Here is a 22,923-nt window from a genome sequence, read left to right as displayed (position 1 = left end):
GCCCTGCCTTGGATAGGACCTGCCCTCACTGCCGCTCTCCCTGAGCTTGGTCCTGCACTGGGAGAAGGAGACCAGAGGCCTTCTACTTGATTTTATTTTTAAAACAGTAGTGGTGTATACAACACGCTAATTGCTGTGTAGACCTTTCTGAGGATGCCTGGGAGGACTTTGTCACAGTCAGATTGATGAGGCTGAAATAGTGGCTGCTTTTTTCCTATACAACCCAGTGGTAGTAGAGGGCCCTGAGGGATTGTTAACATTGATGGTCCAGCAATTTCACTTTCAGATGGCAATCAGCAAAGTACAATTTTGAGATAAAATCAGACTTTGGGCCAGATTAGGAGAAGGCATCATTGGCATTCTGGGGTGTGTATTCCAGAAGCTTCCTCAGACTCCCTTTCCTCAGGAGCCCAACATGGCTCTGACAGCCTGAAGCACTTGTTGCTGGAGACAGGAGCTGGACAGACAGCACCAGTGCAAGCCTTGTGACTCCCTTTGTGCTTAACTAGGAACTGTAAAATAAGGCCCTGTCTTCTCACTGAGGTATTTTGAAATTAAGACCTTTTGATGACATGTTTAGACACTGTGTCCATGAGAATAGCAATAATTATTTTCTGAATAAAAGTTGGACATTGTGCATTAAATGAAGTGGTGGGGCACATGCCGAACTGCAAGTACCAAATGGTACCAAAATGCTCTTTGTCTGCATTCTGTCTGTTTTGGTGCTCAGAGCAGTGCACCAGGGTCCTGGAGAACACAGTGATAACATGACATGATAGTACAGGTAAAGGGTATATATTGATTAATTCCTGCAAAAAGCTAAACAAACTTGCTTGTTCAGCTAACTAAGGGGTGGGGACTGGTTTTGTAGGTTTCATGGTGCATTTTTGTTTTATTGTGTGGTAAATATGTGTGTGCATGTGAGCAGTCTTTTAGGTGATTTTAGTAGGTATAATTTCCCTTTTTGCTTGGTTAATCACAGAATGGAAATTTTCATTTCAGGGAATCTCACAGTGAATATCTCCCTTAAGGTGGATAGTTTGTTCCACCTATTAATCCTGCATAAATTCTGCATAACTAGTGAGGGAGTTGTAGCTCCAGAGAGTTTCCAAACCCTTTTGCTATAATACGTCAATTTTTCCAGTGAAATCTTTAGTTTCATCTGATTGTGTTCCTTAACTTAATGCATATTTCATTGAGAATCCTAAGCAAGTAATAGGATGATATAATGCACAGAACTTATAATGCACAGAATAATTCCCAAAGTGTCCTGCAGAATCAATGCAAATACAGGTTCCAGGTGGTGATCAGAGCAGCCATCAAACCACTGAGGACTGTCTGCTTAAGCACCTTATGTGCATGCTGAAGATACCACTAAAGGCTATGTCTTCTTTGAGTTCACTCAGTTTGTGCAGTCCTGGAGCTTCATTTTAAAACCCAAAAGTCTCTTGAGGTGAAAGCAACAGATATGCAATGGCTCACAATGCAGTGCAAATGGCTGTACAGAGCCACAGCTTGGGGAAGGCCATTCATCTGTAACAACCTTTTTCACATCCTGCAGAGCACCTCACAAGAACTTGGGAGACCAAGAACTGATTACAACCAGGCAGTGAGAGGGATGCATGATAAGGCATAAAGTCAGCAATCTCATATGCATTTTCAGTTTCAGACAGCACCAGATGAGACTATCAGACTCCTCAGCATCCCATTCCTTTAAATCTTTGCTTGCCACAATTTGAGTTTCTTGAGCAGAATGCTTCAGGACAGCCAGTTCACTGTTCACAGTGATAAGTAGGTGTGCAGTAGATCAAGAGACTTCTTTGAAAGAACCCATAAGCATTGAGGAAGCAGTTGCATATAATTTTTCAAAATATTTTAACTGCTTGTGAGTTCAAGGATATCATCATAATCTGTGGAATGCAAGTGTTTTTCTGTTTTCTTTGAATGTTTGCAGCAGCAGGTGGGTGGTGGGATGTATGAGGCATCTTGAGTTGAGATGAATGAACCACTTTGAAAGAAGAAAGAATCTCTCCTAGGATTTTTCCTGGTTTTTGAACCAAACTTCTAAGCTTGGGAAATTTTCACAAGCTGGTTAGGCACAGGCACAGAAAGGATGTAATTTCTTGGGACAGATTTTAGTCCTGAGGTTTTCAGATTACACTGTAAAATCAAGTTCAGAAGATGTAAAAGTCTTTTAAGATATTTTTTAAAGCAAGACTAGAGTGTGAGCTCAAGAACTTTAGAGAGTTGTCCACCAAGAACTCTGATCTTTGAAGGAAAGGGCAAAGATCCAAAATTTCTGCATAAATCATCTGTACACAGAATCGATATGTGTCCTCATTTTGTTAAACCTAGTAAACTTGTTGAGAGGTTTCTTTGGTAAAGAAGCCAGGGTTGTGTGTGACTCATAAAGAGACTCTTGGCTAATCTGACTATTTGATGGCTTTGAATAGCTTAGCAAAACACATTTTGGACAACTACATTTTCAACCCATTCTGTGTGAACCAACTGTGTTCCACAGAGCAGCTGCAATAACCTCTGACTAATTGTCTTTTCAGAAGGTTACCTGCTGAGAGCATCTGCCACGACATCCATTCTCCCAGAAATGTTTCATCTCAGAATTGCCTGATGCAGGCTGGAGAGCCCAGCAGCACAGGCAGGAAGGGAGTTATCTCTCAAGGCAGAACACAGAGGATGGGATTTGCCTGACCTTGTTGAATGTTCATCATCTGTCTTGAAACTCTGAGCATCCTGTCTAAACTGCCTTTGGAAGGCACCCTGAAGCCTTCCTTGAGATGAGAAGTGGCATTGATCTGGGCAGCACGTGTGGAGTGAGCCAGGATCCCACGTACCCACGTCCTCACCAGGGCGGGTCGTGGCCCGTGCCCAGCGCCGTGCCCGAGTGCCTGTGCCAAGCTGTGTTCCAGATCTCCCCTCAAAGCCCTTGTCTGGGGCTGGGACACTCAGTGTAGCAACACGTAAATAACGCCAAGGAGTTTATTGCTTGTAACGTCATTCTTTTCCCTAGATCTCATGCCGGAATATTTATTCAGGAGCGTATTTATGGTGATATTAAAACTCTATCCTGGAGGATTAAGAGTACCTGCTTATGGGAGGAAGTTGTCCAGAAAAAGAAAAAGAACCTTGAATTTATCCTTACAGAAATAGCAATTAATATGTCAGCTGCTGTTTGCTTTAAAGACTCTGCTCTTGGAGGCTTGTGATGGTACATCAATGTCCCTGATCATTTCAACGAAGAATGTCTTGTTTCATGGTTGGGTTTTATAGTTAATGACAAATATGTCCTAACTTGACAAATATGTCCTAACTGTCCCCTAAAAAAGTACATGTGAAGGGAAGACAACATTTGATTCCACATATTTTTGGCTTTTATAGTTATTTTGTATGGACTCATTAAATAATATCAAATGCTTGGGATTAGGATTACTGTGTTAGATGCTCTAGGTGTTGTGTTCACAGGCCCACCTTTTCTGTCAAGGTACTCCAAAACCCAAATCTTGGTTTCCTGCTTGGCAACCAAATTAAAAAATCAAAGTAAGAAGAGACTTCCTTCGTTTCCCCCTTGGAATTTTTCCACCATATTGACAACTGCATTTGACAAACAACATTAAATTACCTTCAAGACTGTATCAGCTACAGGTTTTTAGTAACGAGGGGAAAAGACATGACTGGTTGGGAATCAAAACAAAATTGGCAGGTTTATCAAAAAGCATCCACATGTCTATATTCTCTTGGCTGCTGGGTGTTGCATTCAGTCCCTAGATTAATGTGTCACCGTTTAACACAGGCTGCTGGGCTGTGGCACTGTCTCTATGCAGCCCTGAGGCTTGACTTGCAGTCTGTTCCAGCCGGAGCTGCTCCCATGAGAGGAGGGGTCGGTGGGTGGATGGGGCAAGCTGGGGGCCGTGCTTTGCCACCCACTCTGTGCTGGCTCCAGCTGGCTCCACACACACAATTGTTTGAGGTAACCTTGGATCTCTAGCATTGTTGACCCGGGTTATCAGCGACCTGTTACGTAATGAGGATGTGCAGCAATAGCTGCATTTACCGACAGGGTAAAAGAACTATTCTCTTAACCTATTCTCCACCCAGAGCAGGAATGGGATGGCTTTGTGATAGAGTGAAACCAAATGCAGGTACAAATTTATTTGTAAACTACAGGGGTAAATGGTTTCTGTCCTTGCCTAGGCTGCCCCATGGCAGCACTTCCCAGCCCTTGCCCACTCTCCTTCCGCCATAGTGACTGATTGGGATCAGCTTCTTTTTACACGAACTTCCATGAGCCTTACAGAAACGCCTCACTCTCTCACACCTGTGTTAAAAATAATTCAATGCACAATAAAGAAAAGGGTAAATCTATGAATGGGCTGCCAGGCATTTTCTTTTATCAATGTCCAGAACTCTTCAATGGTAATAGGATCTGTTGGGGGCCCCAGAGCTGAACACATCTGGAGTACTGTGTCCAGCTGTGGAGAGCCCAGTACAAGAACTGTTGGAATGAGTCCAGAGGCATCCAGAATCACTAAATTGATCATGAGACTGAAACACCTTCCCATGAAGACAGGCTGAACTGGGGCTGTTCAGCCTGTAAAAGAAGAGGCTCCAGGGAGACCTTATAGAACCTACCATTATCTTAAAGGGGGCTACAATGAGGCTAGAGAGGGACTTTCCACAATGGTGTGACAGAACAAGAGCCTTAAACTGGTTTTATGAAGATGTTCTGTATTGTGAGGGTGGTGAAGCACTGGCACAAGTTGCCCAGAGAATCTGTGAATGCTCCATCCCTGGAAGTGTCCAAGGCCAGCCTGGATGGGGCTCTGAGTAACCTGGTCTAGTGGAAAGTTCCCTGCCCATGGCAGGGGAGTTCCTCCCAACCCCACTCATTCAACCATTATATGAACTCTAATCAGCTAATAGCAAGGTGCAACAAGTCTGCAATAATGTACAGCATATTATAATGTCTCAAGTGACATGAGACACGTGAAGTGAGATACCTACAGCCTTTCTAGCACAGGAAAAATATTACTAAATATAGCAGAATGCAGTTTTTCACTGACTCCAAGGAATAGATGGTAGAAGGATGCTTGGAAATAGGCATTTTTCATTATAATCCAGTGTTTGAAATGTGCTGACTTCAGAAATATAGTACATAATTAGTTCCAGGAGAGTAAACTTAGGAAAAATAATAGATGCTTGTTTTCTTTATCAGAATGCCTCAATTATGGAAATCTGGCAAATAGGTAATACCTCTAGGTTGAGTTGAATTAATGTGTTTAAAATGAGTGTAAAATATGTCCCTTTCTCAGACAAAAATCACACAGCACAGATACTCAAAACCTGAAATACATTTCTGGCTTTGCAATGATCGTTATCTTTCCACATCAGCTTCTTGAAAATGTCATGTGAGATTAGATCTGTTCACAGTTGTGTTGGTAAGTATATACACCCCCTGCAAAGGGCTGTCTTTGTTTTGAGAGCTTACTGTCTCAGGCAGGGTTTTCAAAGGCAACTGCTTATTTGTGATACCTTTTATGAAGATCTTAACTTTCAGTAAACACTGGATATGTTCTGTTACAAAACCAGGGTCCTTAGAGGATCCTCCAGCTGGGATGAGAAATTATGCAAATAATGAGGAAGAATAGGTGCTTCTAAACCTCTGTCTTCAAAGGCAGATAAAAGAAGAAAAAGGCTAGGTGACCACTAAAGCCTCAGTTTGCTTGCTCTAAATGCAGAGCTTGACAGAACTGCTACTGTCTGTTTGCTCAGTGTCACCAGTTGTATCCAGACACCTCTGTGTGGCTCAGAGTGGTTGTGCTGCCTCTGTGGTGTGCATGGAGCTCAGGTTGGGATCAGTTCCATTTCTCCTCATTCATGGGTTTCTGTCTGAAGGGTCAGCTGGCTCATTTCAAACTTAAGTACAAGTAGAAGCTAATGGCTGAGACAATGGGGATGATTGAGGAATTTCAGCATGAATGTAATCATGAGGCCTGACCTGATATAATTAGCCAGTTTACCCATTTTATTTTAGTCCTCCAACTCTGTGGCTAGACAAGGTATTTTTCATTGCTTGGGAGAGCTTTTGGAATTTTCCCTTCTTTGCAGCAGATGAGCTCAAAGAAAGAGAGACAGGCCTTTGTGAGTCAAGCCTGTCTCTATTGATGCTACACAGATGAGAGTCATCCTCTAATTCACCTGAAATCAAATATTTTTGAGATTAAGTACTTGTTTGCTTCTCTCTTGTTTTAAAACCTCCCCATAGATTTGCCCTTTGCTTTCAAAATTGTTTATGTCACCATTGCTTTCATTTCTGTCTTGGGAGATGCAGTCAGTTATCTGTTTAGACCAGCTGAAGGCTCAAAACCTTCCTGTGTGTTCTTCCATGGAGTGAAACCAGTTGCTGGGTCTGAAATGTGCATCTTTCTTGGGCCACTACTGATGTGGGCATCTCCTGTAGTAGATGACAGTAGGCAGTGTTGGGAACATTGCCCTAGAGAACCTGGAGGATAAAAGCAAAGCAGCTATAAAAATAGAAATCAGGAGTAGCACCATAATCAGGTAAATAAGCCCACATAAGGAGGGATATAATTAAGGAAACTGGTTTATAGCGTTCCTCTGTTTCATAGGGCATATTTACACTCAGGGGCCAAGTGCTCATGGCAGGGAGTGGGTGGCTTTTTTTAGTCTTGTGGAATACCTACTGATCCCATCCTTTCTCTGCTCATTCAGATCTTCATATCCATTGCTACAAGAGTTTGGGGTTGGAAGAGGCAAATATGGGTATAGTAACAGCTTGGCAGAGCCAGTTACACCACACCACACAGAGAAGAGCCTACTAGGAATGATTTTGAAGGAGTGAGAAGCAGAAATCCACTGCCAGCCTGAGTTTCAGCTGATGTGAATGCTGCCTTGGCAGTATCAGTATCCTGTTATCTTCACAGTTACGAATCTGGCCCCAAAACCCCAACCAACAATCCAGCTCTTTCCACACATACAGATACATGCATTCATGAAAGAAGCAGGATATCAGCAGGAAAGGGTGCAAAGCCCATTCTGATGAATCCCATCCCAGCACTGCCCTGGTCAGAGATCTGGTCCATAAAAAAGGTGATGGGTAAGGGCTGTGTGATAAACAAAGCTGCATCCCAAAACATTTTAGTGGTGGCCTTGGCAGTGCTGGGTCAACACTTGGACTCAATGATCATAAAGGTCTTTTCCAGCCTAAATGATTCTATGATTCCATGATATAATATGATGACCTTGTCTCTGCATGGCTCCTCAGTCCCAGAAGCTTGAGCCTGTGATGGGTTTACAAGCATTTATGTGCTACACACTGAATTAACAACTGAATGTGCTTCAGCATGAGCAGTTCTGCACAGGTACTCATCTCCTGTTCAGAAAGGCAAAACAAGGACCACAAATCCCCATTAGAAAATGTATAAGCTTAAAAATATTAAGGTTGGAAGAGGCTTCAGGAGATGGTTCCAGTAAACTATGCTCAAAGCCAAGGGCCATGTCAGGTTGTGTGGGGACTTGTGGTTGAGCTGCAGATATCTGTGTAGGTGGAGGTCCCACAGCCTGGTCAGGCAACTTGGTCCAAAAGGTAACCACCCTCACTCAGAAGATCTTTTTTTTTTTCTTGCATCTAACTGGAATATCACTTCTTGCTTCTTTTTTCCATTGCCTCTTGTCCTTTTGCTGTGCTTCTCAAAGAAAAGTTTGGGTGAAAGGGGAGGAGAAGTTAGAAGTAACTTCCATATTCTCTTCCTTTATGGTGTGATGGCTGTACACCTCTGCAAGGGCTTTCAGGCACAGAACAGAAGACACCAGCACTGAGTGTGCTGTACTGTTTAGCAGGGGAAAGAGAAACTCTGCAACCTCCTCATTATCTTATGGGGTCTGAAGGGAGGAAGGATATGGGTGAGCTGTTTTCACATCTATGCACCAATGGCCATTTCTTACCATCTTAGCCAGCAGAAAGGGTGCAGGAACATCAAATACTACTTGGGCATTTGGCAGAGCCTTTGCAACATTTGGCTATCAAGCCTTCCGTAGTTAATGCAAATCCAACCAAACAGAAGAGCTCTGCTCTCTGGGACTCAGACTACAGGAAGAATAAGCAGTGCTTTCACATGAGGCAATAAAATTCAAAGAAGATTTGTTAAATCATGCAAATGATTGCTGGTCTGCACTTTATATTTATCTAAGGAATTGATTAAGAGTTTTTTGCTTGGTGAGTAAAGTTGATTAAAAAAAGTACTAGGATCACAATATATATTCTAGGAGTACATTTACTAAGATCAAACCTGACTTTTTAAATTTTAGTTGAAATGCATGATAATTCCTTTGCTCTGTTCTATACTCACAGTCTGGTCTTGGGTTTCTATTTTGTTTCTCACAGCCCCAGCAGAGAGCTCGCCATAAACATTTCCAGCCTCTAAAGCTGCTGTCCTGCCACTTGATATGAAAGTGAACTTTCCTTCATGAAAAAAACACAATAAATGGCGCTGCCAGAAGATGACCATGGAGGATTGAAGACAAACTTGAAGAAAAATCAGCCCACTCAGCTGATACATTCTGGGGAGACCTGGTTTGCTGTGGTGGTAATATGTGGTGCAAAATATCCAAAATATCTAATTTGTTGAAAATGGTCATTGACAGACCTTTAGCTGGAAAACTTCTTCCAGTCTTCATCACTGTGCATAACTTTTGAGTTCCCTTTAGGGGACTGTCTATGCCCTTCACTAGAAGTCCTGTTTTAGCATGGCAACTACTGGATTCTTTTATTATGTATGCAGATGGCATGATGTTTTAGGAAAAACTTACAACAGTTCTCCAATCTCAGTGGATATGTTCACAATATTACACCCTGATAGGAATGTAAACGTCTTGTATGTGTTAGTTTTGCAGTCTAATGGTATTCTGTTAAACAATATCAGCACTTCATATGTGCTTTTCTCACAGAACTAGCACAGTCCATATATATATAATGGTCCTTTTTTAAAATACTGAGGATATGTTTCAGTGTTTGTGCTGAGACTGCATCCAAACTGAAGCCCAGTACTAGCATCCCTTCACTGATTCACTGTAGGTTGTGTAGATAGATTTGCACGTGGCAGAGATGTGACTTCTTTTATCAAGACTTAGAGAACAGCTGTCACAGAGATAGCCAAGAACAGGGTAGTTGAATGAGCTGTAGGATACTGTATCTGCTCTCCCTCTCACCCACCAAATATCAAAGGTCTCGTTTTCTGGTGTGCCAGTGTTTTCTAACTCAGCAAGGGAGAGGCAAGGGACAGAGCCTCTCTCAGACACGTATGTGACCCTGGGTTTGGTCTGCAATAAAACCAGAATAAACTGGAAGAATTCAGGTTCTTTATGCTGGCCACCACTTATGTTTTGGGCAGGGCTGGGAAATTGTAGTCCAAACCAAACTCTCTAAAAAGGTAAAGTGTAAGATTATACTTCTAAGGAGCAAGACACTCCCTTTGGAGAGGGCAGATTTCTTCATTAACTTTTTTCCACTTTCTACTCAAACCAGTATTTTGGTAGGAACTGGGAATAAGCAAATGGTTCCAATAAGCCTTTCAATATACTGTAGCAGGCTCAAGACTGTTGCATTCAATCTGAACGTTGTTTTTTGTTCAGTCTCTGAATGGCTGACCTCATCACTGGTTGTATCACAGCTGGCTGTGGTACTGTTTCTTCCATGGGGACTCAGTGGAATTAATGTCTGTCCCTTACATCAGGACCTTCTCGGCACACTCTTTATAATGAACTGATGTCATCAACATATTGAAGGGGCTTGCTTCTTTGTTCCTTCTTTCTTTAAAATCAAAGGTAGCTTTTTTGTGTACTTAAAGACTGTCACTCTCTCCAGCCTGATAAACAGATACTGTAGCATTCCTGTTAGCATTTATTCCAAACTCTGGGTGAGACAATGCTGTGTGAAGTTGCAGTGATGGAGAGAATGTGCAGCTAGAGTATGTCATAGGCACCTTTCTGAAGGAAGCTCCTGTGTTGAAATTCTTAAAAATTATTGTGCAGTTCATTGCCAGACAATGGAAGGTCAACCACTGAGGGTGCCTGTACAAGAAACAGATAATTGTCTTCAGGGTTTAATTTTTTTTAAATGGTTATGGGCTTAGGTTTCAGCTCTCCACCCTTCTCAGATTCAGCTTAGTGGGTATTTCTAGAGTATTCAGTCCAAAAGCAATTTTTTTTTTTACTGGTGACAAAGATTTTCAGTAGTTGCTAGTGATTTTTAATGGTTTGGGTCTTTCCATGGATTCTCAAATAGAGCTCCCAAGAATTACAGAGCAGTAAGCTTCTACATTCTCTTTCTGAAAGTCCTGGTCCCTAATTTCAAATTAATTGGTGTAAAAATTCTCCTTAAAACATAATGATCTTTGCCAATTGCAACATTTGCACTTTTTAGAGCTTTTCATAGGGTTGCAGGTTGGAATCTGATACCAATAGAGCTGGCCATGTGCATGGCACAGGTCCACTGTAAGCTTCAGCAAATTTTACAGCTCTTTCTCCTACAGGTTTTAAAAATGCACTCTGACAACTGACATCAATTTCATGTTGGTAAAGCAATTCAAAACAAAATACTTTGATTGATATATTAAATTAAAAGGAGAATGCTATACTTCTACAATAGGAGTCCTCTTATTTTACTACCCGGTTAAAAAATCCAAAATAATTTCGATGATAAAAGGAGAGTTTATCAGAGAGTGTTATCTTAAAAGGGTGTATGAGAAGAAGTTGCGTTAGGCAGAGAGCCTCTAGAAGCTTTTTTTGTATCAATGTTAGTTTTGAACATCTTCCAGTATATGGGCATGAATTTAGGTGTGTGCACTTCTCCTGTTAAAACAGTTTGCTTTAAAAGCTTCCCAGGATTTTAGCTATGGTGACCTAGAAAAGCAGTATTATAGGCCCTGAGAAATGTGAAAATCAAGTCCAGACCCTTGAGTAGCCAGACTCGGAGAGAAGTCTGCTGTAGGTGCCTATCGGACAAACCTCCCTTGAAGCTGGTGTAGGTCTCCATCCTGCAGCCAGCCTATGCATGTGGGTAACTGCAAGCATAGCTCCCCTGAGCCCCATGACACTTCTCATGTGTGTAGCTGTCTGCCAGAGCCATAAGGAAATAACTGTACTTTTTGGCTTGTATTTAACTATTCATTGTGTTTGGATTTTTTTAATCACTGTTATTCTCCCAAAGTAGGCCATGCTTCCTCAGGGATATTTATGAAATTGTTCTACATCTCCTGAACAACTGTCTAGATCCCAGCGTATTCTTCTGAAAAGTTTTTAATATAAATAAACATGTGGGAGAGATTTTTGTTCTTTTGAATGGGGGCAGGTACTGTGTTCTCGGAAAGGCTGTTGAGTGCAGACAATCAAGTCTATTGCATTTTTTATGCCGAACACCTTATTAATAGCAGACATATCCGCTTTTGCCTGGGTTGCAGGAACAGTTCAGGGGAAAGAATGCTTTATCTCTAGTCAATAAATCATTTATGTCGAGAGTGCCAAAGACCGAGTCAACATGAAAGGGAGCAAATAAGTTATTCCGGCAAAGGAAGTGAATTTAAATATGCTCAGAGCCATTAGTTCGCTGCAAAAGAGTGGAAGACTAATGCTATTTTCATAAAACAGCCATTATCAGCCTGTGGAGATAGATAAATTCATAAAAGGCCATGCTGCTGTTACATTGATCACCAGTTTTTATCTCTGAGACAAGGCAGGGCTGTGACCAGGACCCTGTTCCCTGTGCAGACCTGCAGCCTTCCTCCCAGCTAGAGCCTTCCCCTGCTGCCACACTCACCTGGTTTCTCTGTGTCCAGGCTGCAGCATCAGACCCCGCTAAGAATCCCTGTCAGAAACTCAGCCATTCCGAGTGCTTCACACCATGAGAAGTCCTCCACTAGAAACCTGAAGGAATTGCTCACCCCAGAGAGCATGCTGCAGCTGAGATCATTCATTGCACTGTTTTGTTCCTTGTTTCTTTTCTTCTGAGTTGCTTTCTGTTCCTGAACACCTGCCATTTATTCTGTTAAGGGAAAGGCAGCCTTCTGGGAGGGGAGATTGAAAAAGCTCCAAGAGCTCTTTGGTTTTGCTTTGGTTTTGTCCAGATGCATGACAATGCTGTACCAGTGAGTCCACCCTCCCTGTCTCTTCCTTAGGGTAAGTGTTGTCACTCAACTGCAGCTGTAATGTCATTGAGGAAATGAAACCATTAAAAACGACAAGATTCTGAGTTTGCTCTGAATTTTCAGAAGATCCCATGCCAGACCCTGGCAGACCTCCGTTGGCACTACTCCATTGTAGTGTCCAGAGATGTGTTGATTAGTTTCAGCCAAGGAGCCAGCATCAAGGTGGCATTTTTTTGTGATCACTAAAATGAACCTCCCTCCACCTGCCACAAAGCCAAAAGATCTCCATTATTCAAAATAAAGCAAAGTAAAATCTTGCATCTTTCACGCTGGTCACCTTTAACAGTTACCATCTCTGCCATCAGAGTCTCCTTGAATAGCTCTGCTGCAGGACTGCAGTTGACCCTGGTATATATGGGCTGTCAATAAGATTTTAATTTAGAAAGAGAAGGTCCTTCGGTGTAATTAAAATTGATGGGTGAGGGGAAAATATTACCAGCATTACCTGCAACCTCCTATAGTAAAATTCAGGAAAGTAATCTGGAGTGCAAAAAAACCACCAACATAACATATGGGTGATTAGGCAAGCTCATGAGGATAAATCAGCAAGTAAGAAAAGTAGATGCTTAATGAAGGAAGCCAAAAATGTATGGGAAGTCAGTGGCAAATAGCTTAGGGCTGGTTACACCAAAGACTTTACATATATCCTAATAAATACTGTCATAGCAAAGCTAAGTGTGATGTTAGACAGGCCCAGCACAGAGATTGCTCACACTATATTGGAAACCAAACAAATAGTCTTGTTTTGTATTTGAAAGCAGTGGAAGGAGGGAGTCAGATTACACATTGAAATGTAATTCAGTAATATTAAGCAGTAACTATCCAAACCTAATTCTAAGTTTGTAGAACCATTAACTGATTCCAAAGGTGAAGGGAAAATTTACCTAGGACTCCTCAGTACCAGAAAGCATAAAGGAAGCTTGAAATGACACCAAAACCACAATAATTCAAAAGAATGAGCAGCTTGATCCAAAAAACTGTAGACTCATTAGCTTCCTATCAGGCAAAATCATGGAAAAGTTGAAATGGCGTAATCATTAGAGCAATTAAAAATTGATAAACCCTCCACATTTTTTATAGAACTGTATCATGCCAAATAAACTTGCTTTTTTTTTTTTTTTTTTGTGATATCAAAGGATTGTTGAAAAAAGAAGCTCTCCTGGCATAGTATACTTTGCCTCCTGTAGAGCATTTGATTCTGATAAAGAACAAAATAGCACAATGCAAAATCAATATCACCCATATTAAATGGATTAAAAATGGATTACAGGCTAGATCACAAAAAATAGCTGTAAATATGAATTATCTTCAGTGAGGCTATTTCTGATGAGCTCCTCCCAAGGTATGCTCTATTTTCAATATACCCCCAAGGAAGAAGAAAATTACTGTTGGCAACAGCCAGAGATGACAAGAACAGGGGCACAATAAATAATGATCTGAGCAGGTCAGTAGTGGAGAATAACCTGGAAGACAGAAAACTTAAAACCCAGGGGAGATAGCAGCAAGTCCAAGTTAGAAGCATGGGGAGTATGTCTGCAATTATACAGTGGCTGTGAAGGTCATAAATTATCTGTTCAGCATCAGCCCCAGAGATGCTCTTGCTAGTTGGGATGTAGGACCTGGCAATAGTGATGCCATTCCACTTTGTTTTATCACTGTCAGTCTTTCAAAAAAGGTATCAGCAACTAAGAAAGATTATTTTCAATAGTTCCCAGTGTCAGTCAAGGGCAGGAAAACAGTTCTTATTATAGTGTCAGACTAATGAAGTTCAAGCTATTAATTTATCACAGGCAATTTGAAGAAGTGACTTGATCTCTCTCTGCAATCACAATCTTCTACCTGGGCAGGGAAGTGCTGTCTGAAGGCAAGTAACTCTTCTATTTAGAAGAAAAGGGAATGATGTGCTTTACTGGTTGGAAACTGATTCCAGGCTAGAAATTATGTGAAAATACTTAACAGGGAGAATGATCACCTGTGGAGACAACTTCCTCAGTTAGCTGGTATGTTCTCCATCACATAAAGTCTTTAAATGTGTGCAGAGTATTTTTCGAAGTCCATAAGCTCTATCTCAAACTGAAATCCAGACTCGGTCCAGCAATTACTGAATGAAGTTATAAGGCAAGTGTTATGCAAGGATTAGACTACATCATCGGATATAAACTTCTGAATTAAAAATATCCTGAAGTTGCCAATATTACAGGAAGGCAGGGCAATCTATATCCTTTTTTTTTTCCCCCCCACAAAATGGTATTAATTTAAACAGCTTCTGTGAAAAGCTGTGCATTTGGTATGAGCATCAGTAAGTCTGCTCACAGTTGTAAGGTTCTGCTGCACATAATTAAAGAAAGAGAACTGGACAAGAAAGGACAACAAAACCCTTGAACACACCAAGAGTCTATAGCCTTTCATTGATAGCAGCCTGGGACAAAATGCTGCAAGTGATTTGGCCACGTGGATATGTAGTCAAAGCAAGGAATAACAGCTGTGGGTTTGCCTCTTAAGGAGGTAGCATCTTGCTGGCAAGAAACAGATTGTCATGCCTGCAACAACTGACAGAGAAGCTGCAATGCTGATGGAGAGGGTGATTGTACCACTGTGCAGCTGAGCACAGTACACAAGTTCCTTGCTTCAAAGACAGCAAACTTCTGCTTTCATGATGAGCCCCATTGAAGCTGGTTAATAAAGCCCTGGAAGTGAAATTACATCAGTGGGATTACCCAGAGAAATGACAGCTGCTCCCAGCAGTGGGTTTTTTTGCCAGATTGGGTCCTGTTGGCTGGTTTGAATGATGTACTTCAGAAATAAGCAAAGGAGTACTCACTGTCTGATTCAGATTTCACAAAACCATTGTCAATGTCCACAAGGCAAGTGTGAACCACTGGAGTCATCTTCCATGTGTTTCAAGGTGGGGGGGAAAGCACAAACTGGGATGTACAGCCAAAGAGTAAACAGTTCACACAAGCAAAGGAAGTTATAAAAGCAATACTTACTGCAGATTTGTATTAGACACCTTGCAGCTCTGGAGGAGAGCAATCTGTGGCAGGCATGGCTGGAGCCCACTGGGCAGGGGTGAATCTGAACTGGCACATGACTGTAAGATCTGCTTCTGCCATGAGAGTAGACTGACAGCATTATGACAGCTCAGACTCAGACCAGGCTCAGTCTAAGAAGAAAATGAAAAGCTCCTTTCTGATACTAATTCCAAATATATCTAAAGACTTTATTTTAAAAAATTCTCTGTAATTACACCTCAAATCAAATTCCTTCTATTAGACATTTGCCTTGAATTTATCTATTTAATATCATAAGTCACCAAATTAAATAGCAAAATACAGGGCTTTTGTTTGTTTGTTTGTTTTGTTGTTTTTTTTAAAGCAAGGAGTTTTTTATTGCAGCAAAACTGCATGTAAGCAATAATAAGCTGTGCAGGGAAGGAAAATAAAACCTCAAATTGTACCATCAGATACTTAGGGGACTTCCTCTGTTGGTTGGGTTTTTTTCAATATTGAGAGGGTGGCTTTACATCTTGGCAGAAGTTTTGCTTACTGAGCCAGGCTTTGGTCTCAAGATCAGGTAGATAAAGAAATGTTTGGAGTCCTTTTAGCACTTTGACTGCTTCTCTTGTACGTAAGAGGCTCCTTCTCTGCACTTCTGAGAAAGGTGGAAAAGAGATTAAGTGGCAGTAGGAAAAGCATAGAGGGACAAGATCTTCCAGTCTATGCAAAGCATCTCAACATGAGACTCACTTCTCATCCTTCTCACTTGAATCCAACACCACCGACCAAGGGGAAGAATGGAGCCATGCCGGGCTAACCTACAGGCACAGCGCAGTGTTCTGTCTGTGCTGAGTGGCTCCTGCAGCCATGGCAGGAGATATTTCCTGCCAGGACTGGACACTACCCTGGCAATGGGAATGACCAGCATTTCCCCAATGAGGCTGTGTCCTCTGAGGAAAAGACTCTTGCTTTGCACTAAGCTGAAGAGATACTTGGCAAAGCAAAGATGTGTATTTTTAAATTTCTCACATATATTGCAGAATCTGAAAGTGGCAGGGCAGTACTTTCAGATATGCTGGGCTCTGCTTTCAAGACTGCAGCTACCTGGACCTGCCTTGAAATTATTGTTTCTTTTTCATTGTCTGGGTGTCTTGGCTTGGAACAACAGATGTCTGCCAGGGACAGCCAGAGCCTCCCTTGGAATGGAGAATGTAAACACCCTCTCTCCAAATTCTTATAATTTTGAAATTAGGGGGATTTCAGGCAAAGATATGGGAATAGGAATAACAGTTCTTTGCTAGAACTATTAAAAATAAAGATGTAGTAGCATGAAAAAAGCAAATAAACAAAAAAAACACTGACAGAGTCAGAGTACAACCTGACACCCTGTTGGGTGTTGGTACCAGTCCAGTTAAGTCCTCCTGGAGTGACAGGTGTGTTTCTGTTGAAGCAAAGATGCTGTAGAAGGGTGTAGTTTTCCTCCAAAGGTTCAGTGGTAGCAAGATGGGCCTGGTCTTCCTCTGGGAATGCAGTGGAAAACAGGCTGTCCTGCTGGTCTGAATCTCAGGTTTTATCCAGGTAGGAATGCTTGGCTCCTCCCACTGGGTTGAGGAGCATCTCACAATGGGATGATGTAATTTTTATCAGTCATGCAGTGAGTCTTAATGGCCCATTAACAGCAGATATCCCCCTGGAGGGAAGAGGGTCATAGAGGAGGTAAGGAACTTTGCCCCACCTGGTTTTAACAGCTGGCCCATTAACAGAAGACACTCGCCTCCTCCACCCCAGAGTCACAAGGAATGGGTCATAGTGGAGAAAAAACACTTCCCCAACCGGTTTCAACAGATAGTAATAGAATACATACTTTTGGTTACATCTTGCACTGCAACCCAAGACATAATCCACCCCTTATTCTATTACTATCTGCATCATATCCAAATCAATATACTCTACTTTACATATATATACATGATGAAACCTTACAAATAATTCTCACTTAAGATTAGGTTTCTCTTTGGTACACAACTGGTTTCTCCATCTTTTTGCATTACCCACCAAGTGTAACCAGATCCTTGAGCAAAAACAATCCCACTGACGAGTTCACCTTTGCCTGAGGTGGGGTTAATCCAAACAGTCCTTCCTAAAATACCTTTCATGTGTATCACTTTATCTCTGTCCACTGTGTACAAGGGTTCAGACTGGGCGGGACCAGCTCTATTGATGGAGCCTGGGGTGTTGACCATCCAGGTGGCCTTTGCTAAATTGATTTCCCAGTATTTGAAGGCCCCTCCACGAAGTGCCTTCAGGGTAGTCTTAAGTTGTCTATTGAACACTCAACTTTCCCAGCAGCTGGTGCCTGATAAGGGATGTGATGTATCCATTTAATGCCATGTTCTCTGGCCCAGCTGTGTATAAGGCCATCCTTGAAATGGGTCCCTTTGTCTCACACAATTCTCTCAGGGATGCTGTGTCTCTACAGGACTTTCTTTTCCAGGTCCAGGATGGTGTTCTGAGCAGTTGCATGAGGCACTGGGGAGGTCTCCAACCATCCAATGGTGGCTTCCACCAAGGTCAGCACATAACACTTGCCTTGGCAGATTTTGGGGAAGGGTGATGTAGTCAATTTGCCAGGCTTCCCCAAACTTATATTTGGACCACTGCCAACCATTCCATAGGGCCCAGTCTGACCTTGGCCTGCTAGATTTCAGGACGTGTCTCACAGTCATGGACAACCTGAGAAATACTGTCCATGGTTAGATCCACCTCTCAATCTTGTGCCCACTTATAGGTGACATCTCTGCCCTGATGTCCTGAGGCATCATGGGCCCATCGTGCTACGAACAACTGTCCCTTGTGTTACCAGTCTGAGTGTATCTTTGCAGCCTGATCTACCTGCTTCTTGCTTTAGTGCTCCTCATTAGTCCAGCTCTTGGGGACATGGGCACCTACATGGCAGACTTTCACAAGCAGCTTCTCTACCTGACTGGCAATGTCTTTCCATTCATCTGCAGCCCAGATTGGTTTTCCCCTACACTGCCGGTTGACATTTACAGCCAACCCCACAGAGCACTGGCTACTACCCATGAATCTGTGTAGAGGAAGAGCTTTGGCCACTTGTCTCTTTCAGCACTGTCCAGGGCCAATTGAACAGCTTTAAGTTCAGTGAGTTGACTCGATCTGCCTTCTCCTTTAGTCGTTTGTGTGACCTGTTGTGTGGGGCTCCACATGGCTGCTTTCCACTTGCGGTTCATCCCTAGATGCAACAAGAACCATCAGTAAAAAATGTGTAGCATGTTTCTACTTCTGGCAGTTGGTTGTACGGTGGAGCTTCTTCAGCACTTGTCACTTGTTCCTGCTCCTCTTCATCCATGAGACTACAGTTTTCATCTTCCTGCCAATTTGTAATTATTTCCAAAATCCCACGGCGATTTGGGTTTCCAATACGAGCGCACTGTGTGATGAGGGCAGTGCATTTGCTCCATGTGGCATCAGTGGCGTGGTGGGTAAAGAGAACCTTTCCTTTAAACATCCACCCCAGCACTGGTAGTCGGGGTGCCAGGAGGAGTTGTGCTTCCATGCCAATCACCTCTGAGGCCGCTTGAACTCCTTCACAGGCCAAGATTCCCTTCTCTGTGGGAGTGTAGTTGGCTTTGGACCCCCTGTAACTTCGACTTCTTAATCCCAGTGGTTGGCCTTGACTTTCCCCAGGCACCTTCTGCCAAAGGCTCCAGGACAAACCATTGTTCCCGGCTATGGAGTAGAGCATATTCTTCACATCTGGTCCTGTCCTGACTGGGCCAAGGGCTACTGCACAAGCTGTCTCTTGTTTATCTGGGCAAAGGCTTGTTGCTATTCAGGGCCTCAGTGGAAATGGTTCTTCTTGCAGGTAAGCAGGTAGAGAGGGCTCACACTCTGGATGTACTTGGAAATGTGCATTCTCCAAAAAATCTATGGCACCTGGAAGAGCTTGCATTTCCTTCTTGCTGATCAGTAGAGACATCGTGGTGATCCTATTGATGACCTCAGTTGGAATATGACACCATGCATCTTGCCATTTTACCCCCAGGAACTGGATCTCTTGGGCAGGTCCCTTGAATTTGCTCTTGATGGCAAAACCGGTCTCCAGGAAAATCTGGATGACCTTCTGTCCTTTCTCAAGCACTTCCAATTGCCATGTTTCCCCACACAATGATGTCATCCATGTACTGTAGATCTTCAGGAGTATCACTCTTTTCCAGTGCAGTCTGGATCAGTCCATGGCAAATGCTGGGGCTGTGGGGCAGGAGTGGCTGTGGGGCTGTGGCCAGGCTCAGTCTGTGGACTCGAGCATGGACTCGCTGAGTGCCAGGTCCCAGTAGTGTTCAGCACTGTGCTTCTTGAAGTGCTCCCGTGCCATGTTCTCCGTGGGTCACTGTTTGAACTTCATCTCACCGAAACTGCGATCTTTCACCATGCCCTCCCAGACCAGAGAGCATTTGTTTGTTTTATTAATGGACTCTTTGTCAGACTCATCATCATCATCTCCCTTCATGTTTGACACCTGTTCATCCCACTTTATTCGATGCAGCATAAGACGTCTGAATTTCTTCTGTGCTTTCAGGCCTCCTTCTACCACCACCACATTGACATCTTTGTGCAGGACCACCATGCCCGTGAGGTACAGCTGCCCAGCATTCACCTCAATTTTAAATTTTTTTGCTCTATTGCTCAAGTTTCGGACACTGTACACAGCTATGTGAACTCCCTGTGAAACATTTTCCTTGAGCTTTTTCACCTTCTTGGCTTTCCGCTGCTCTGCCATGAGCTTCCTTGCTGCATTTGCTTGCTCGTGAGCCTTCTGTCTCTTGGCCATCTGCGCTCGGACCTGAGTTTCCACCTTCGTTGGGTCCTGGACAGCTTCTGTGCCCAGCACCCTCATCAGGTTGGAAATCCTCACTTTTGGCTGTGGTGGTGGCATCAGGCCCAGTCTGACCTTCTCCTGCAGTTTCTTCTGGGCTTCTCGCCGTGTCTGGCGTCATAATTTCTTCTGCTCTTTCTTTGTTAAATACACACCCAGGGCCACCGGCATGTCACTATCCACTGGGGGGCTGAGCTGGGCCGGATGCTCCACCAGGTTCGTGATCCTGAAGTAATCGTCTTTCTTTGAGGTCACCCCACCTTTTAAATCCAGGCCATTGGGGATGATGTAGGAGTCCCACCACTCTATCTCCGGTATCTCCCCCTCTTTCACCTCCTTCTTAGGAGACATCAGAGCCAACTTGGTGGAAGTGTGAATCCCAGTTTTCCTGGCAGCCTGGGAGATCTTTGCCTGAAGCTTTTCTAGCTTAGCCTTTGTTTTCAACCTCTGGGCAATTTTCTCAAATTTGCCTTTTTCATGGAACTTAAAGGTTCGCTTCTGCCGCTGGGCTGGAGTTTTGGAGACCCGGGGGTCAAAAAACGTGTTTGACTCCATGTCTTCCAAGGGCTTTTCCTTCAGCTGCTGTTTGAACTGCTCTCTCTTCACTGTGCGGATGTTGGTCTTTAGGGTGGGCATGCGGTGGGTCAGCTCTATCTCATTCCCGCTTGCATCCACTGTCCGGCCCTGCTCATCCAGGATCAGAGGTGTTGCCCTGGTCTGATCCTTCAGCTCCACTTTTGGCAGTGCAATGCCCACCATGTGCAGCTTGGCCAACTCCACCATGTTGGCATTGCTGATGAGCCCTGGTTTCAGGGCCAGCTGAGCCTGGATCCGGGCCTGCATCTCCGCAGCTTTCCTGGCCTTCTTGATGGCATCATTCATGAATGTGGCTGCCCTCGAGGGCTGGATCATGTTGCTGAAGGGGAGCCGTTCTGATTCAGACAAAGAAGAAATTTTGGGCTGTGGTGTCAGAGGATTGGTGAAACCCAGTTGCTTTTTCCAGCATGCTCTTCACCATCTTCTCAATCCATGGCTTCAGCTCGTCCAGCTCCTGCTTGTACAGCGACATCTCTACCCGGCTCAGAGCAGCCCTGTTCCCTCACACTGGTCCCGGTCCTGGCCCAGCAGCCCCTGAAACAAATCTGTCTTGATTTGGAAAGACAAGTGTCTGCCAGGGACAGCCAGAGCCTCCCTTGGAATGGAGAATGCAAACACCCTCTCTCCAAATTCTTATAATTTTGAAATTAGGGGAATTTCAGGCAAAGATATGGGAATAGGAATAACAGTTCTTTGCTAGAAATATTAAAAATAAAGATGTAGTAGCATGAAAAAAGCAAATAAACAAAAAAAACCACTGACAGAGTCAGAATACAACCTGACACCCTGTTGGGTGTTGGTCCCAGTCCAATTAAGTCCTCCTGGAGTGACAGGTGTGTTTCTGTTGAAGCAAAGATGCTGTAGAAGGGTGTAGTTTTCCTCCAAAGGTTCAGTGGTAGCAAGATGGGCCTGGTCTTCCTCTGGGAATGCAGTGGAAAACAGGCTGTCCTGCTGGTCTGAATCTCAGGTTTTATCCAGGTAGGAATGCTTGGCTCCTCCCACTGGGTTGAGGAGCATCTCACAATGGGATGATGTAATTTTTATCAGTCATGCAGTGAGTCTTAATGGCCCATTAACAGCAGATATCCCCCGGAGGGAGGAGGGTCATAGAAGAGATAAGGAACTTTGCCCCACCTGGTTTTAACAGCTGACACTTTAACACAATACACTCACCTCCTCCCCCCCAGAGTTCTGAGGAATGGGTCATAGAAGAGATAAAGAAAAACATCTCCCCAGCCAGTTTCAATAGATGGCAGTAGAATATTTTTGGTTACATCATGCATTGCAACCCAAGACACTGGGTAAGATAGGAAGAATGCCTGCCTGGCTCTGCACACACAATAAACCAGCAAAGAGGGCTCTAAATCTGGGGTACTCTGTTTTGGGGAGTTTAATTTAAAGTTGTTTGATCCTGACCCTGAGGAAAACAGGCAGCTGACAGCTGGGATTGCAGTTGCACCTGAGTTATCTCCAAAGGTTGCTTCTCAAAAAGGAGCCCATGGACACAATCAGATACCAGGCTGTGCTGGTGCATCTGCATCAGCCACTGAAGATGGACATGAATTGCAGGGAATGAGAGGGAGGCTGGGATCAAGGTCCTGGGAGATCTAGTCACCTGATGCAGGACAGCTGGATGCAGAAAGGCTGACTGCAAGCCCTTGGCCGAGGTCAAAACGGTCACCTGAAGCCAGCAAGTCATGTCTGCTCCTGCTGCCTTTTGGTCTCAGTTCTGGTTTACATTCACTAAGGAAATACTCTAAGCCAGTGATCTCCTTTTAATGTTAACTTGGTTGATAATCTAGGAAGATGCCAGCACTCTAATGCTTATAAAATGACACACTGTTATGCCCAGTACATCTATGGATGAACTTTTTAATGATGGATCGAAATGAGGTGGCACAAGACAAAAGTGTGCCTTTTTGTTTGATGTACACTGCATTTCCCCAGGCATCCAAGGTGTTCAGCTGCACAGCAATGTTTTTTTTTTCCCCAAAACAGAAATTATCATGCAAACTAATTTTTAGTGTACAAAGTGGCCATCACTTAATTCCACTTACAGTTTTTATATTAAGTCTTTACTTCTTTCTGTTTACAAAAATCAACAAAAAATAAAGCCCGGGTGGGAGGGAGGAGTTCTTTTAAACAATAAAATTAAAACCAATATCAAGTTTTTGGTATCTTTGGGCATGATCTCTGG

General features: G+C 43.3%; 1 protein-coding gene and 1 pseudogene across 4 annotated transcripts in view; one reads left to right on the top strand and one right to left on the bottom strand.

Annotated features, from left to right (window-relative positions):
- The window catches only part of SAMD12 (sterile alpha motif domain containing 12), a 170,597-nt gene extending 158,325 nt beyond the window's left edge, over positions 1 to 12,272 (top strand). For 2 of the 4 annotated variants that reach the window (XM_066335143.1, XM_066335159.1), the window contains one exon: positions 8,420 to 12,272. In XM_066335143.1, the coding sequence (XP_066191240.1) occupies positions 8,420 to 8,442 (23 nt within the window). In that variant the 3' untranslated portion in view covers positions 8,443 to 12,272. Of the gene's footprint in view, positions 1 to 2,558; positions 3,172 to 8,419 lie in introns of those variants that run through there. The other 2 variants (XM_066335133.1, XM_066335150.1) reach the window with 1 other exon arrangement.
- A 3,928-nt stretch (positions 12,273 to 16,200) lies between these two features.
- LOC136371202 (U4/U6 small nuclear ribonucleoprotein Prp3 pseudogene) lies at positions 16,201 to 21,373 on the bottom strand (annotated as a pseudogene).
- Between the last annotated feature and the right edge of the window lie 1,550 nt (positions 21,374 to 22,923).

The sequence above is a fragment of the Sylvia atricapilla genome, chromosome 1, assembly GCF_009819655.1.
Source record: "Sylvia atricapilla isolate bSylAtr1 chromosome 1, bSylAtr1.pri, whole genome shotgun sequence".
In the NCBI taxonomy this organism is placed as follows: domain Eukaryota; kingdom Metazoa; phylum Chordata; class Aves; order Passeriformes; family Sylviidae; genus Sylvia; species Sylvia atricapilla.
This window is presented reverse-complemented; position numbering and strand designations above follow the sequence as displayed.